This window comes from Microcaecilia unicolor, chromosome 8, assembly GCF_901765095.1.
Source record: "Microcaecilia unicolor chromosome 8, aMicUni1.1, whole genome shotgun sequence".
Classification (NCBI taxonomy): domain Eukaryota; kingdom Metazoa; phylum Chordata; class Amphibia; order Gymnophiona; family Siphonopidae; genus Microcaecilia; species Microcaecilia unicolor.
The window spans coordinates 190,782,712-190,798,420 of NC_044038.1; the positions used below are offsets into that span (position 1 = coordinate 190,782,712).

Below are 15,709 nucleotides of genomic sequence, written 5' to 3' on the forward strand. Positions count from 1 at the left end.
ACCATTGATTGTACTAGGCTGCAGAATACTTCCCTTGGGAAGAAAGGTTTGACTCTTTCAAGTTTCCACATTGAGTAGAACATTTTCTTTGCTGTATTTTTCACATGGTCTTCGAATGTGAGATTTCGGTCAATTGTGACTCCCAGAATTTTCAGGCTGTCTGAGACCAGAAGGGTGTAATCTGGGGTGATTATGGTATTGGGTTTGTTTGTGTTATATTGTGAGGACAGGATGAGACATTGTGTTTTTTCTGCGTTTAGCTTTAGTTGGAAGGAATGCGTCTGCCCATGAGTTCATTATTTGGAGGCTGTGTGCGATTTCATTTGTGATTTCAGTTATGTCTTGTTTGAATGGGATGTATATCGTGACATCGTCTGCATAGATGTACAGGTTGAGTCCTTGGTTGGATAGCGATTTGGCTAAAGGTGTCATCATTAAGTTAAAAAGGGTTGGTGATAGCGGTGATCCTTGTGGTACTCCGCATTCAGGTTTCCATGTTGTTGACGTTTTTGAGTTTGAAATCACTTGATAAAACAGATGAAGATGTGATTCCATGTGCCCCAATGAAAAGAGAGTTTAATTCTACTTCCATTTAATTTCAATATATTCTAACATCTTTATAACATCACGTTTCCCAAGGCAGATTACAACAGTTAAAATGAACCCATCAGGAAACAGGATATCCTCACTGAAATCTGGACATCTGTATTGTATGGAAGAACAGTGAAGAAAAATAAGCACAAACTATAGAGTTTATAATTGTGGTTTCCACCAGCTACAATAATTTTTGAAGCTGTTTTAGTGATATTCAATTGTTATTTCTTTTTTCCTCCAGCTTTTAAGGCACTGCCTATCCAACTGAAACAACTTTAGACTTGTTACAGATGGACCAACGATAAAGAATGACAACATGGATGAGGCAGCTCATAAATTTGCTTGCTTTGCTTTGAGTGAACGGCAATGACGGCTGCATGGAGGAGTGGAAACAAATTAACCAAATTGGCTTCCTTGCTTATGGTGGACAAGATAGGCTCACTTCCAGTCCTGTGTATTAAACCTCCTTGGGTAGCTCTTTCTCCCTTCTCTACTTCTCTTTTGCCCGCTCTTTTCCATCCGTGTGGTCATTTTTACTGCCCTAAAGCGTTCTCCCTCCGGCACCGGCGATTCACATAGTCAGCCTTCTGCCAGCGTCGGGGCCTCTCAGGCACGTCCCGTGCCTACTCTAATGCAACTTCCTGTTTTCCACAGAGGTGGGAGTGGGACGTGCCTTCGGAGGGGCCCCGACACTAAGTCAATCACCGGTGCCGAAGGGAGAAGACTTCAGGGCAGTAAAAACGACCAAGCAGACAGGAGAGAGCGGGCAGGAAAAGATACAAGACTTGCATGGGAGGGGGCAGAAAAAGAGATTGGCATGAGTGTCATAGGCACCATTTTTTTTTCTAAAAATCTGTTTGGGGGAGCAACCACTCCCCCCTAGCTACGCCACTGCTAATCTGTGACACTCAGAGTGGGGTTCTTGTTTTCCCCAGTTTTGTTTTACCTCTTTAGTTTCTTTCCATGGGATAGGGGAGACGTTTGGGTAGATTCTGATGGATGGGGGGGCTGCTGGGAATGCTCCTTATTTTTCTGTGGGAAGGGGAGAGTCAGAAGGAATACAATTCTCGCTTCTCCATTATAGTTGTTATGCCTCAATTGAGAGAGATTCGGTGGGGGGGATGGTTGGGAGATGGGGATTTTTTTTCAGGGGATGAGAGAGGGTAATTTTCTTATTTTGTTGATGATACCTATTTAGCCATTTGGCGTTTGCTTGTTTATTTGATGTTAGGATTATCATCACTAACAGATGCTTTAAACTGGAACAGTGGGTAAGGAGGGGGGATAAAACCAAAAAAGTGTGATGATGGTTTGTAAGATACTTCTTTTTCTTTATGTATGTTCTGTGATTGGATTCTTTGTATATCTCCTACTGCTGGACTTGTCATCAATAAAAGATTATTAAAATATATCAACTTACAAAGACTTATTTTCTCTGGGACTAATATGGCTTGTGTAACTCTGCACTACAGCCAAAAACACGTACTGTGTGCATTCATTGACTCAACATTTTGGAGCACATGAGCCTTTCTCTGAACATAATGCGCTTGGTACAATTAGAAACCAGAAACCTTTGTTTGGATTTGGAAGGTGTGGGTGGGTGTATGAGTGTCGAGCATTGGCAGAGAGGGTACATCCAGCACCCCATAGCATTGTAGTTTCTCAATGTACTATCCTTTTAGGTCTCCAGAGGTATCTCTTCAAACATTTTATAGCCTGTCTAAGCCCCCACAAAACTGGGAACTGTGCTGCAGATATCCACAAAGCCCTAAAATGAACAGAGCATCTGGACTAATAGTGGTGTAAAAAACATCAGCTGTTCTCCTCACTGAGGGGTCCTTTTACTAAGGTGCGCTGAAAAATGGCTTGCGGTAGTGTAGGCACAGGTTTTGGGCGCGCTGATCGATTTTTCAGCGCGCATGTAAAAAAGGCTTTTTTTTATATTTTTGCCAAAATGGATGTGCGGGCAAAATCAAAATTGCCACGCATCCATTTTGGGTCTGCGACCTTGCCATCAGCCATTGACCTAGCGGTAAAGGCTCACGCAGTAACTGGGCGGTAATGACCTACGCGCATCAAATGCAAGAGTCACACAGTAGCTGGTCGGTAACTCCATTTTGGCGCATGTTGGGTGCATGTAGAGCCTTACGCGGCTTAGTAAAAGGACCCCAGAGACATCTGTAGGTCACAGCAATCGTGTGCTTCACGGGGAGCCAACCTTTTAGAGCTCATTAGTTTTCTGTAGCAATGTGGTGATTTGAAGCACATTGTACATAAAATTGAACACCTTTAATCAGTACTTGAGGAGCATAGACAAATTCAAGCTTGCTTTATTTTGGCCTGGCAGGTTCCCCCTGCTGTTTTGGGCTTTCAGCTCAATTGGGAATCAGCCTCTGTTGGGATCTGGTGCTGTGAGCCTTCATCCACATTGTCTGAATGTTTCTCCTATTTTATGTCTCCTGCCAACTTCAATCAGCCAGGAGCCATATACCAGGACTCCTTCCAGAACCCTGCAAATTGTGGGCTCTGAATCCAGGACCTCGATGTTACTGTTAAACAATTACTGGGACTGCCTTCCCAAGGGCTTTGAACACTATCTCTGCATCATCCCAAACCGTGGCCAACCAGGAAAAAGAAGATCCATTCCAGGGATTGAAGCTAGGTCTCTATGAAACATTGTACAGCACTGCCACCAAGCTGCTACACCAGCCCAAGATCTGCATTTTTAGTACCAGTAGTGGATAACATACCTGTACATAACTTCAGAAACCTTCTGAAGGCCAGCAACATTTTCAGCACTTATCTCTTCCACATTCTCATCTGCTTTTAACTCTCTGCCTTTTAGAGATTTTTCAGGCTGAATGGACCTTTGGTCTTCTGCCTCTGGCATTGGACACTGTAACCCTGATACATGCTGACTGGTGCTACTTTCTGCCTCCAGGAGTAGATGTTGCTGTCCTTTGTGGGGTTTTGTCTCTGATCCTCCAAGACTTCCATCAGTCCTTATGACACTGTTACTCTTTTCATCCTGCTGTGTAGCTAGAGTACAGGATTCTTCAACAGTCCTGCAAAGCTCCTGCTGGTTTAGGGCTTTAACTATTCCTTCTGGGTCCGATTCTGGAGATTTTATAATACAGTCTTCCCCTTCCACATCTTGAGATCTTATCTTTTGATCCCTGTGGATATGAACTTCTGGATGTATGGGATTCCTTTCCTGTTCCTCTGCCTTCAGTAGCTCTCCTACAAAACAAAGGATGGCATATTAAGCAGAGAACTCTAACAGTGACAAGCACAGATGCTGCCGAGGACAGGGATTATAGCTGGAACATTTCCCATTTGGGAAACTAGGGCAGCTGGCAGCATAGACTTTGGTAGGGAAAGAATTAAGGGGTGATATAATTACCGTCTATAAATAGTGCAAAGGTCAATGTGTGCATCAGACAGACTATCTTTTTTCTCAGTTTTCTCATTGCACTTTAAAAGCATTTAACACCCAAGCACTGCACAAAGGCCAGCCTTGGGATATTCTAGGACAATTCCAAGTCATGTAAAATAATAAACAATTTTACAGTGTTGCACATTTTATCAGTGCCACAGTCTGTGTTTTTTGGTGTCAAATATTTGTCATGTGTGGCACCATATGCTTTTATTCACAGTTACCCAGGATTATTTTTCTCTTTTTAATCCTTAGCCCTCTCATTTAGTCCAATAATCAAAGGGACAGCCTTCTGCCTAAGGCCTACTTACTTATTTATTTATATCCTGTCACTCAAAACTTGGGCTACAATATAACATCAGAAATTAAACAAGACAAACATTCAATAAAAAAAACCACAACAGCACATTATTTACTAAGGTTAAAAGCCTCCCTACATACAAATGCCTTCAACTTCTTCCTAAATGTTTGAATATCATGTCACAAACTAAGTGGTAAGGAACTCCACAGCACCAGTACCGTGACTGTGGAAGCAGAAGACCTGATTGGACACCAACGGCAGTGATCTGGGCCCCTAGGAAATAAGGGTCATGAGCCCTAATCACCTATTAAAAGTGATTAAACTAGATGGAAGCTAGGGGGAGAGTGGGCCCCCTACCGTTGTGAGCCCTCAGGAACTGCCTTGTTGTCCCAATGGGAAGTCTGCCCCTGCTGGACAACGTCACAGATGAAACAGCCAACAAAGCTTACTGAGATAAACACAGCAAACTTTAAGGCTTATACAACAACTGCCCCATGTTGTGCCTTCACTAATAATACAATTAATTTAAATTTGGGTTGTTGACAAACCAAAAGCCAATAAAGCATCACTATAATTGGTATTATATGCTCAAACCTCCTAGCATTCACCAATAAATGAGCAGTAGCATTTTGTGTTATCTGTAATGCTTTAGTCAGCAAAGATCAAAAAACCTAAAATCCCCAAATTATCTCTGGTAAAAAATCTAACCGCCAATCATACAAACCAGGGTATGATATAATGGAAACAATGTCAATGAAGGAAGTCCGGTTTGAACAACATTGTCAGAGTGGATTATCGCTTATGGACATGGATAGAAGAACTACAGCGTTGACACAATTATATATGGGAATTTTCCTCCATTGATCGGGAGTTTGTCTGTTCGATTTGAGGCCCCTCTGACATCATAACGCTAAGTGCCTTTATCCTATTTATATATAGAGGATAAGTAAAATGCAAATGATATATAAGCTATTTAGTTAGCCATATTATAGCACTTTAATGTTTTGTGCATATGAGGTCATTGGAAATCAGTGATGGAACTGATCTATCAGTAGCCTACATTGGCAGAGGGTGCATGCTGTAGGAAAGTTTGATAAGTATTATAGCACGGGGGTGCATTTGCAAGCACAAAAATTATATAAAAATACATTAAGGAGAAGTTCTGTGATTTGAGATGCTTGTCCACCCTTAGACACGTAAAACACTTTGTGTAGTCTCGTTTGGGTGAGTTTATACTCTGAGACCTCTCCTTATATTCAATTATATATAGCACCTGCTGGGTTAGTCAGCAAAGATGGCATGCCAACCAACAGTGAATTACAGTAGTCTAAATGAGGAAGTAGTAAAAGCCTGCAATATTAGGTTCCAAAATATCCTTATGTCAACATAGCAACCGCATCATACCAAACATGGCTGCCATTACATGCCGCATATACTGTAGAGGTTCAAGATATCTAACCTCAGCACTGGAATCTGCATCGAAGAACAACATATAAAATCCAGAATAGGTAATGAAAAATCCTGAAAAAAGAACCAATGCATCAGTTTTTAGTCAAATTGACAAACTGTTATGAACTAACCAGGTGGAAACTGCTTGTATCACTTCCTCCACCTTAGAAAAATCAAAAGAACCAAGAAAAAAACCCAATATAATATCATTTGTATAAATTCTATAAATCAAGATTGTGGAGAACACCACAAAGAAGCTGCAAATACAAGTTAAAGAGGAGGTGGAAAGAGACTCTCTGAGGAACTGCAAACTTCAAACACACATTCTGAAAATACACTACCACACCTCTCCTGTTATTAATGGTTAGCCCTTTACACACCCAAACCATTGCAGCACTGTACCTCTATTACCAGACAATGACAGATGCTACAGCAAAACAACATGATTCACTGTATCAAATGCAACCTTTATATCTAAAAAACAACAAATGAGCACTAATCCCAGATCCAAGGCTGCACAAAATACATCAGATAAAGACAATCAAAGTCTCCATGCTATGGCTCAGTTGGAAACCAACTCAGTGGGTCCAACAGAGAATGTTCAACAAAATCATGTACTGTTTTTAAAGCACTTGCGCAACAAATTTTGTCAAAAATGACAAACTAGAAATGGTTCAAGCTTAGAGCTCCTCAAAATTAGTATCTGAAAAATAAATTTGAACTGAAGAATGCAAAAATTCACACACCATATTCAGTAAAGCACAGTAAGTAACAACCAAGAAAGGAGCCAGTGTATACCACCTTAGAAATCACCCATTTAATGCAAGCCTCTGTAACTGGGAGAAAAGTACACCACAAGACTGGAACAAATTCAGTAAGGAGCCAACTCAATATCGCATAATCTCTCAACTTTCTTAATACAAAAGGCTGAAGAATCACAGCCAGCTTAGCATTAAACAGGGGTATATGCATTATTGCTGCTCTGTATAAAACACATTTAATTTGCGACAATATTGTACTAACAACTCACAATACTTCTTCTTCCATCAGCATAAACTCCTTTTCATCATAGTCAACTGTGACAAAAAACAAGTGCTTACAACAATGATAAAATTCATGTGTCAAAGAACTTATAACTGACACCCTAGTAAAGACTACATGCCAAGCTGGACTGCTAGAGATTGCAAATTAGCCCCTGATGCATGCCTTAGCACCAAAACGTGGCCAAGCTGGGCTGTTTTGGAATATTTTAATAAATCTTTGTGGCCTTTTTCATGAAAATTTGGCCTGAAGTCATCCGATACTTTTGGTTTATCTCCACTGTTGGGATTATGGTGATATGTCTCTCTATTTTAAGTACATAAATATTGCCATACTGGGACAGACCAAAGGTCCATCAAGCCCAGCATCCTGTTTCCAACAGTGGAACAATACAGGTCACAAGTACCTGGCAAGATCCCAAAACAGTACAATACATTTTATGCTACTTATTCTAGAATAAGTAGTGGCTTTTCTCCAAGTCCATTTTAATAATGGTCTATGGACTTTTCCTATAGGAAGCCATCCAAACCTTTCTTAAACCCCACTAAGCTAACCGATTCTACTATATTCTTTGGCAACAAATTCCAGAGTTTAATTGTACGTTGAGTGAAGAAATATTTTCTCCGATTTGTTTTAAATTTACTACTTTCTAGCTTCACTGCGTGCCCCCTAGTCCTAGTACTTTTGGAAAGTGTAAACAAGCGATTCACGTCTACCTGTTCCACTCCACTCATTATTTTATAGACCTCTATCATATTTCCCCTCTTCTCTCCAAGCTGAAGAGCCCTAGCCCTTTAGCCTTTCCTCATAGGGAAGTTGTCCCATCCCCTTTATCATTTTCATCACACTTCTCTGTACCTTTTCTAATTCCACTATATCTTTTTTTACATTCGGTGACCAGAATTGAACACAATATTTGAGGTGCGGTTGCACCATGGAGCAATACAAAGGCATTATAAGATCCTCATTTTTGTTTTCCATTCCTTTCCTAATACCTAACCTTCTATTTACTTTCTTAGACACCACAGCACACTGAGCAGAAGGTTTCAACGTGTGATCAACGATGACGCCTAGATCCCTTTCTTGGTCGGTGACTCCTAACGTCAAACCTTGCATAACGTAGCTGTAATTCAGGTTCCTCTTTCCCACGTGCATCACTTTGCATTTGCTCACATTAAACGTCATCTGCCATTTAGACGCCCAGTCTCCTAGTCTCAAGGTCCTCTTGTAATTTTTCAAGGTCCTCTTGTAATTTTTCACAATCCTCTTGCAATTTAACAATTTTGAGTAACTTTGTGTCATCGGCAAATTTAATTACCTCACTAGTTACTCCCATCTCTAGATCATTTATAAATATGTTAAAAAGCTAATTACTCCCATCTCTAGATCATGTATAAATATGTTAAAAAGCAGCGGTCCCAGCACAGACCCCGGGGGAACCCCACTATCTACCCTTCTCCATTGAGAATACTGACCATTCAACCCCATTCTCTGTTTTATATCTTTTAAACAGTTTTTAATCCACAATAGGACACTACCTCTTATCCCATGACTCTCCAATTTCCTCTGGAGTCTTTCATGAGGTACTTTATGAAACGCCTTTTGAAAATCCAGATACACAGTATCAACCAGCTCACCTTTATCCACACGTTTGTTCACCCCTTCAAAGAAATGTAATAGATTGGTAAGGCAAGATTTCCCTTCACTAAATCCATGTTGCCTTTGGAGCTCATTTTCAAAAGAGAAAACCGTCCAAAAAGTGGCATAAATCTGCAGACGTTTTTCTCACAAAAATGTCCAAATTGGTATTTTCAAAACCAATTGTTAGACGTTTTTTCTGTGAAGTCTATCAGAGGTGCGTTCAGATCACAAGGGGGGTGTGTCAGGGGGTGTGTGTTAAAGGCGAATCTGGGCATTCCTAACACTTGGATGTTTTCAACCATATTGGAAGAAAACAAAACCATCCAGGATTAAAACTAAGACGTTTTGAGCTAGACCTGTTTTTTATAACGAATAAGGTACAAAAGGATGCCATAAATGACCAGATGATCACTGAAAGGAATCAGGGGTGATCTCCCAATACCCCCCCCCCCAGTTGCCACTGACCCCCTCCTACCCCCCACCAATGTGAATACAAATATGATTTAGCAACCTCTATGACTACCTCAGATGTTAGAGCCAGGTCTATTACAGCAGCATGCAGGTCCCTGAAGTAGTGTAGTGGTCAATGCTGTGCACCGCGCACCATGGAGTGGGGGACTCTGGACCCTATCCCCATCTACCTGTCACATTTGTGGTGGAAACTATGAGCCGTCCATAACTCACCAGAAACCCACTATGCCCTCATACACGTACCCCTTTCACCCATAAGGGCTATTGTGTACAGTTGTGGGCAGTGGGTGTCAGCAGACATAATAAGGGAGCAACGGTGAGATGTGTACCTGGGAGCATGTTTTTGAAGTCCACTAGGGTGCCCCATTTATCTCCTGGGATGTCAGGGAGACCAGTCTACTAAAAATGCTGGCCCCTCCTATATCCCAATGGCTTGATTTTCTACGTTTTTCACTTGGACATTTTTTTTTTAAATGGACAAAAAAACCAAAATATCCAAAGCACAAAACCTTGTTAGAAACAGTTTTCAAAAACAAAAGATAGACATTTTTCTTTTTGGAATATGAACTTCTTTCTTATTCAGATTTTGGATTTTTTTGCAAAACGTCTAAAGTTGGACTTAGACGATATATCGAAAATGCCCCTCCATGTCTCATTAATCCATGCTTTTGAACATGCTCTGTAATTTTGTTCTTTATAATAGTCTCTACCATTTTGCCCAGCACCGACGTCAGGCTCACCGGTCTATAATTTCCCGGATCTCCTCTAGAACCTTTCAAAAATTGGTGTTACATTGGCCACCCTCCAATCTTCCGGTACCACGCTCAATTTTAAAGCTAAATTACATATTACTAACAATAGTTCCCACAAGTTCATTTTTCAATTCTATCAGTACTCTGTGATGAATACCATCCGGTCCAGGAGATTTGCTACTCTTCAATTTCTCAAATTGCCCCATTACATCCTCCAGGTTTATAGAGATTTCATTCAGTTTCTCTGACATCAGCTTTGAATATCATTTCTGGCAATGATATGTCTCCCAAATCTTCCTCAGTGAAGACCGAAGCAAAGAATTCATTTAATCTCTCTGCTATGCCTTTGTCTTCCCTGATTACCCCCATTTACTCCTCAGTCATCTAGCGGTCCAACCGATTCTTTTGCCTGCTTCTTGCTTTAATATACCTAAAAAAGATTTTACTATTGTATTTTGCCTCCAACGCAATCTTTTTTTCAAAGTCCTTCTTTGCCTACCTTATCAGTGCTTTGCATTTGACTTGACATTCCTTATGCTCTTTCTTATTATTTTCAGTTGGTTCCTTCTTCCATTTTCTGAAGGATTTTCTTTTAGCTCTAATAGCTTCCTTCACCTCACTTTTTAACCATGCTGGCTGTTTGGTCTTCCTTCTTCCTTTTTTAATACACAGAATATATTTGGCCTGGGCTTCCAGGATGGTCTTTTGAACAGCATCCATGCCTGATATAAATTTTTGACCCTTCCTGCGTTTTTTTTTTTCACCATGCTTCTTATTTTTAACATAGTTTCCTTTTTGAAGTTAAACACTTAACATATTGGATTTCCTGTGCATACTCCAAAGCTAATATCAAATCTGATCATATTGTGATCACAGTTATCAAGCAGCCCATCACCATTACCTCCCACACCAGATCATGCATTCCACTAAGGACTAGGTCTAGAATTTTTCCTTCTCTGTCGGCTCCTGTACCAGCTGCTCCATAAAAACTTGACCGGACAGGATGCATCCAAGTAGGCTCCGGGCTTGGTGGAAGCGGCGCCGGGTAGCGGCAATCGGTGATCGAGGCCAATCAGACCGCCGAGACCTAGGAGGAGTCATCAAACGACACCGTCGCACCTCCGGAGCAGGGAGAAGCAGGTGAACCTCTCCTCACGGAGGACCACGTGAGACCTGCCCGGCGGTGATCGCTGTCCAGCTCTGCCCGTGCCCGACCAACCACTTGTGGGAACAAGCTCGGCCTCCCACCTGGCCTGCCCACTGTGGGAAAGAAAGGTGACCGCGCCCACTCCGTACCAGAGACCACGAGACGTGGACCTTGACCATACGCCGGCTCTGCGCAACAGCGGTCCTGTAGCAGCAGCACTGGGAACAGCTGAAGCCGGGGCTCCATGGGACAAGGGACACAGAAGTGGCGGGTGATTGGGATCTGTGACTGTTCTCCAAATTCTACCGCTGTAGCACATGCAGCGGTGGATTCCTCATATCCCACATCCTCCCGATATAAAGCTGCACTCTCCAGCCACCCAACTAAGAGCTACCTCAACCCGTCGAACACTGCTCGCCCTGAAATTCAACTCTCTCTCCAAGATCCTACCTCCAACCAAAGATACAGCACTCAGAATCATGATGCCTCTGTTCCCCGGGGCAACACCTCCGAACACCTGACTGTGAGTATACCATCTGTATCTATTCACTAAAAAAAAAAAAAAAAACTCAGATAGGAAAGAGACTCAGGTGTGTTCTGATGTGATAATGCTCATCCCAAAGACACTGACTCTCCACAGTGGAAACTAGTTGCTAGTAAACAATTTAAAGAAGAACCTCACCCCAGAACTATTCCACCCTCCCACTTGAACACGGCCTACTAGCAGCCCAAACTGAATTGATACCAAAATGCTTATCGTCAAACTACTCCTAGGTATCTACTCCTTATCACTGATCCATCTAACATTAACCATCCCACTCACAGAAAACAACATGATACCCATACTACAAAATCACCAGATACTCCACACCCCAACAAATAGATAACACCTACATGTGGACAACATCAACAGAACAGTAAGAAAGGCCATAACAAACACACACTAACAAAGAAACGACAACTAACAAAAATCCACATAACACCAAACATAGAAGCCTCATACCAAAAAATCCAAAAAATCCAACGCAAGATCCGTAATCAACAAAACAACAACAGTTCTACTGGATCATGTCAGAAAACCTTGATCTAATTTTCATCAATGAAACTTGGATACATGATCAAAAGGACCCCATAATCCTTGACCTATGCCCTCCAGGATCCAAAATCACTCACTGGACCAGAAAGGAAAAGAGATCCCACTTCACCACCGAAACCACTGCCGAGTCCATAACAACCCAACTTGAAATTGCCTCAATCAGAATCCACAACAAATCCCTGCTTGACCACCTGAACTGTGTCTTGTTTTACAGACCACCTGGTAATTGGAACGAATGCCAGTCAAACTTCATGGACTTCATTTCAAACACCTGTGTAACCAACCCCAATACACTAATACTAGGAGACATCAACCTTCACCTAGAGGACCCAAACTCTACCAACGCACGAGAATGCAAGGAATTCCTCCACCTATGGGATTTCAATTGGCCACACACGCAAGCAACCCACGTCAAAGGGCACACACTTGACCTCATTTCATATAAACTGTCCACAGATCAAAACCTAACAACAACAGATATTAAATGGATGGAAAAACCTTGGACCAACCACTACAAACTAAACTTATCCCTAAATTGGCGGAAAAGGGGATCACACCGCATACAAGAAAATACAACATACAGCACAAGAGGCCAAATAGACTCAACAACATTCTGGCAACAGATATATAATAACAAATGGACAGCACAAACGGACTCCATAGACTACCTCTCTGACTGGATAAAAGATGCAGAAGCATACTAGACCAATAGCACCCGTACGAACAAGAACATCACGAAGACACACTCCGATACCATGGTTTAACGATGAACTGAAAAAACTAAAAACACAATCTAGGAAACTCGAATGAACATGGAAAAAAATAAAAACACAATCTAGGAAACTCGAATGAACATGGAAAAAAATAAAAGATGAACACACACTCAACGATTGGAAAGAAATCCAAAGGAAATACAAATACGCAATAAGACAGACGAAAAGGTCATATTATAAAACTAAAATAGGATCTGATTACAAAGACACAAATAAACTATATCAAATTGTAAATAAACTGCTAGACACCACCTTGGTCACCACAACCAACAAAGACATCCCATTCGCAGACCAACTTGTGAAATATTTCAATGAAAAAATTGTAAATCTGCGCAGCACACTTCCTCACGACAATACTGATATTGAAAACTTCATCAGTGGTATGGGCCCAACCTCTGGAGAATACCCAGCGGACTGAACCTGGTCAAATTTCGCTCTCCTCACCACCGAAACAGTTACCCAAGTGATTCATAGATCCTCCAACACTCACTGCAAACTGGATACCTGCCCCAGCTACCTAATAAAATCCGCCCCCGACCCGCTTCATAGCAGACCTCACATCCCACCTAAACTACCTGCTCCAACAAGGTCTCTTCCCCAAGGAAAAGGGCAACATCCTACTCACCCCAATACCAAAAGATCCCAAGAAAAAAACAAGTGAACTTACCAACTACCACCCAGTAGCATCTATCCCACTAGTCAAACTGATGGAAAGCATGGTAACCAAACAACTTACTGAGTACATAAACAAATTCTCAATATTACATGAATCACAATCAGGATTTCGCCCCCTCCATAGCACTGAAACAGTACTAGTTACTCTCCTGGCCAAATTCAATAGCAACAGGTAAAAGTATACTTCTCCTTCAATTCGACATGTCCAGTGCATTCAACATGGTAAACCATAATATGGACTTTTCCTTTAGAAAGCCATCCAAACCTTTTTTAAACTCTGCTAAGCTAACCACCTTTACCACATTCTCTGGCAACGAATTCCAGAGTTTAATTACAAGTTGAGTGAAGAAACATTTTCTCCGATTCATTTTAAATTTATTACATTGTAGCTTCATCGCATGCAGATTCGACAGCACCGAGGTCTGGTGATTCTCATCGCTCCAGATTGGCCAAGGCGTCCGTGGTATGCAGATCTCCGCCGGATGTTGGTGGACGCTCCGGTGCATTTGCCCCTGGTGCCGAACCTGTTGGTTCAGGGTCCGGTGTCTATGGAGGATCCCTGCCGATTTGGTCTTTCGGCCTGGCTCTTGAGAGGGTGCAATTGAGAGACAAGGGCTACTCTAACAAGGTCATCTCCACTCTCTTGCAGGCCCGCAAGCGGTCCACCTCCACAGCTTATACTCGGATCTTGCACAAATTGAGGCGTGGGGTGTTCAAAGGCGATCACACCCACGTGGGCTACAGTCTCGACAGTGCTGGACTTTTTTGCAGGAGGGCTTACAAAAGGCCTGGCTTACAATTCCCTGCGGGTGCAAGTGGCAGCATTATCATGCTATCGAGGGAAAGTCGCTGGCTTGTCCTTTGCTGCTCATCCGGACATTGCCCGATTTCTCAGAGGGGTGCTTAGGCTCCGTCCTCCCGTCCAGTTGCCCTGTCCGGCCTGGAAACCTGGGGCTGGTGTTGAAGGCTCTTCAGGTTCACCCTTCGAGCTGCTTAGGCAAGCTTCGGAGAAGGATGTGACTCTCAAGACAGTCTTTTTGGTGGCCATGACATCGGCTAGATGTGTGTCTGAGCTGCAGGCGCTGTCCTGTCGGGACCCTTTTCTGCAATTCTCGGAGTCTGGAGTAACGGTACATACAGTGCCTTCCTTCCTGCCTAAGGTGGTTTCAGCGTTTCACCCGAACTAGCCCATTTTTCTTCCTTCCTTTTCTAGGGAAGAGTTCTCGGACTCCTTTGGGCAGTACATCTTCTGGATGTCCGCAGGGCACTGTTGAAGTATCTAAGATATATGACTTCAGGACTTCTGATCGCCTTGTCTTGTTGTCAGGTCCTCGGCGTGGAGGCCCGGCGGACTAAGGCCACTATAGCCGTTGGCTCAAGGAAGTCATTTTTTCTGCGTTTTCTGAAAATGGTACAGAATTCAAGCACGCGTGGGATAAACATAAAGGAATCCTGTTCACGAAGGAATGGATCGTAAGGAGCTTAGCCGAGATTGGGTGGCAGAGCCGGTGGCGGGAGGCGGGGATTATGCTGGGCAGACTTATTCGGTCTGTGCCAGAGCGGTGGTGGGAGGCGGACTGGTGGTTGGAGGCGGCGGATAGCGCTGGGCAGACTTATACAGTCTGTGCCAGAACGGTGGTGGAAAGCGGGGCTGGTGGTTGGGAGGCGGGGATAGTGCTGGGCAGACTTACACGGTCTGTGCCGCTGAACAGGACAGGTACAAATCAAGGTAAGGTATACGCAAAAAGTAGCACATATGAGTTTATCTGTTGGGCAGACTGGATGGGACCATGCAGGTCTTTTTCTGCCGTCATCTACCTATGTTACTAAAACTCCTAGCCTACTTCGGCATTGGTAGAAAACATACTTAGCTGGATCAAAGGTTTTCCTAACCACCAGAACATACCAAGTGAAATCAAATTCAAACCAATTACTTCAATTCTTGAGGATGTAAACAAAAGTTTGGACAAAGGGGAGCCGGTTGATATTGTGTATCTGGATTTTCCAAAAGGGTTTTGATAAGGTACCTCATGAAAGGCTACAGAGGAAATTGGAGGGTCATGGGATAGGAGGAAATGTCCTATTGTGGATAAAAACTGGTTGAAGGATAGGAAATAGAGAGTGGGTTAAAATGGGCAGTATTCACAATGGAGAAGGATAGTTAGTGGGGTTCCTCAGGGGTCAGTGCTAGGACCGCTGCTTTTTAATATATTTATAAATGATTAAGATGGGAGTAACCAGCGAGGTAATTCAATTTGCTGATGACACAAAGTTCTTCAAAGTCGTTAACTCGCGACAGGATTGTGAAAATTACAGAAGGACCTTACCAGACT

General features: G+C 42.6%; 1 protein-coding gene across 1 annotated transcript in view; it reads right to left on the minus strand.

The window, feature by feature from the left end:
* The window catches only part of MYLK2 (myosin light chain kinase 2), a 356,223-nt gene that overhangs the window by 191,450 nt on the left and 149,064 nt on the right, over window positions 1-15,709 (minus strand). The window contains exon 3 of the mRNA XM_030211793.1: window positions 3,345-3,834. Within this exon, the coding sequence (XP_030067653.1) occupies window positions 3,345-3,834 (490 nt within the window). The remainder of the gene's footprint in view (window positions 1-3,344; window positions 3,835-15,709) is intronic.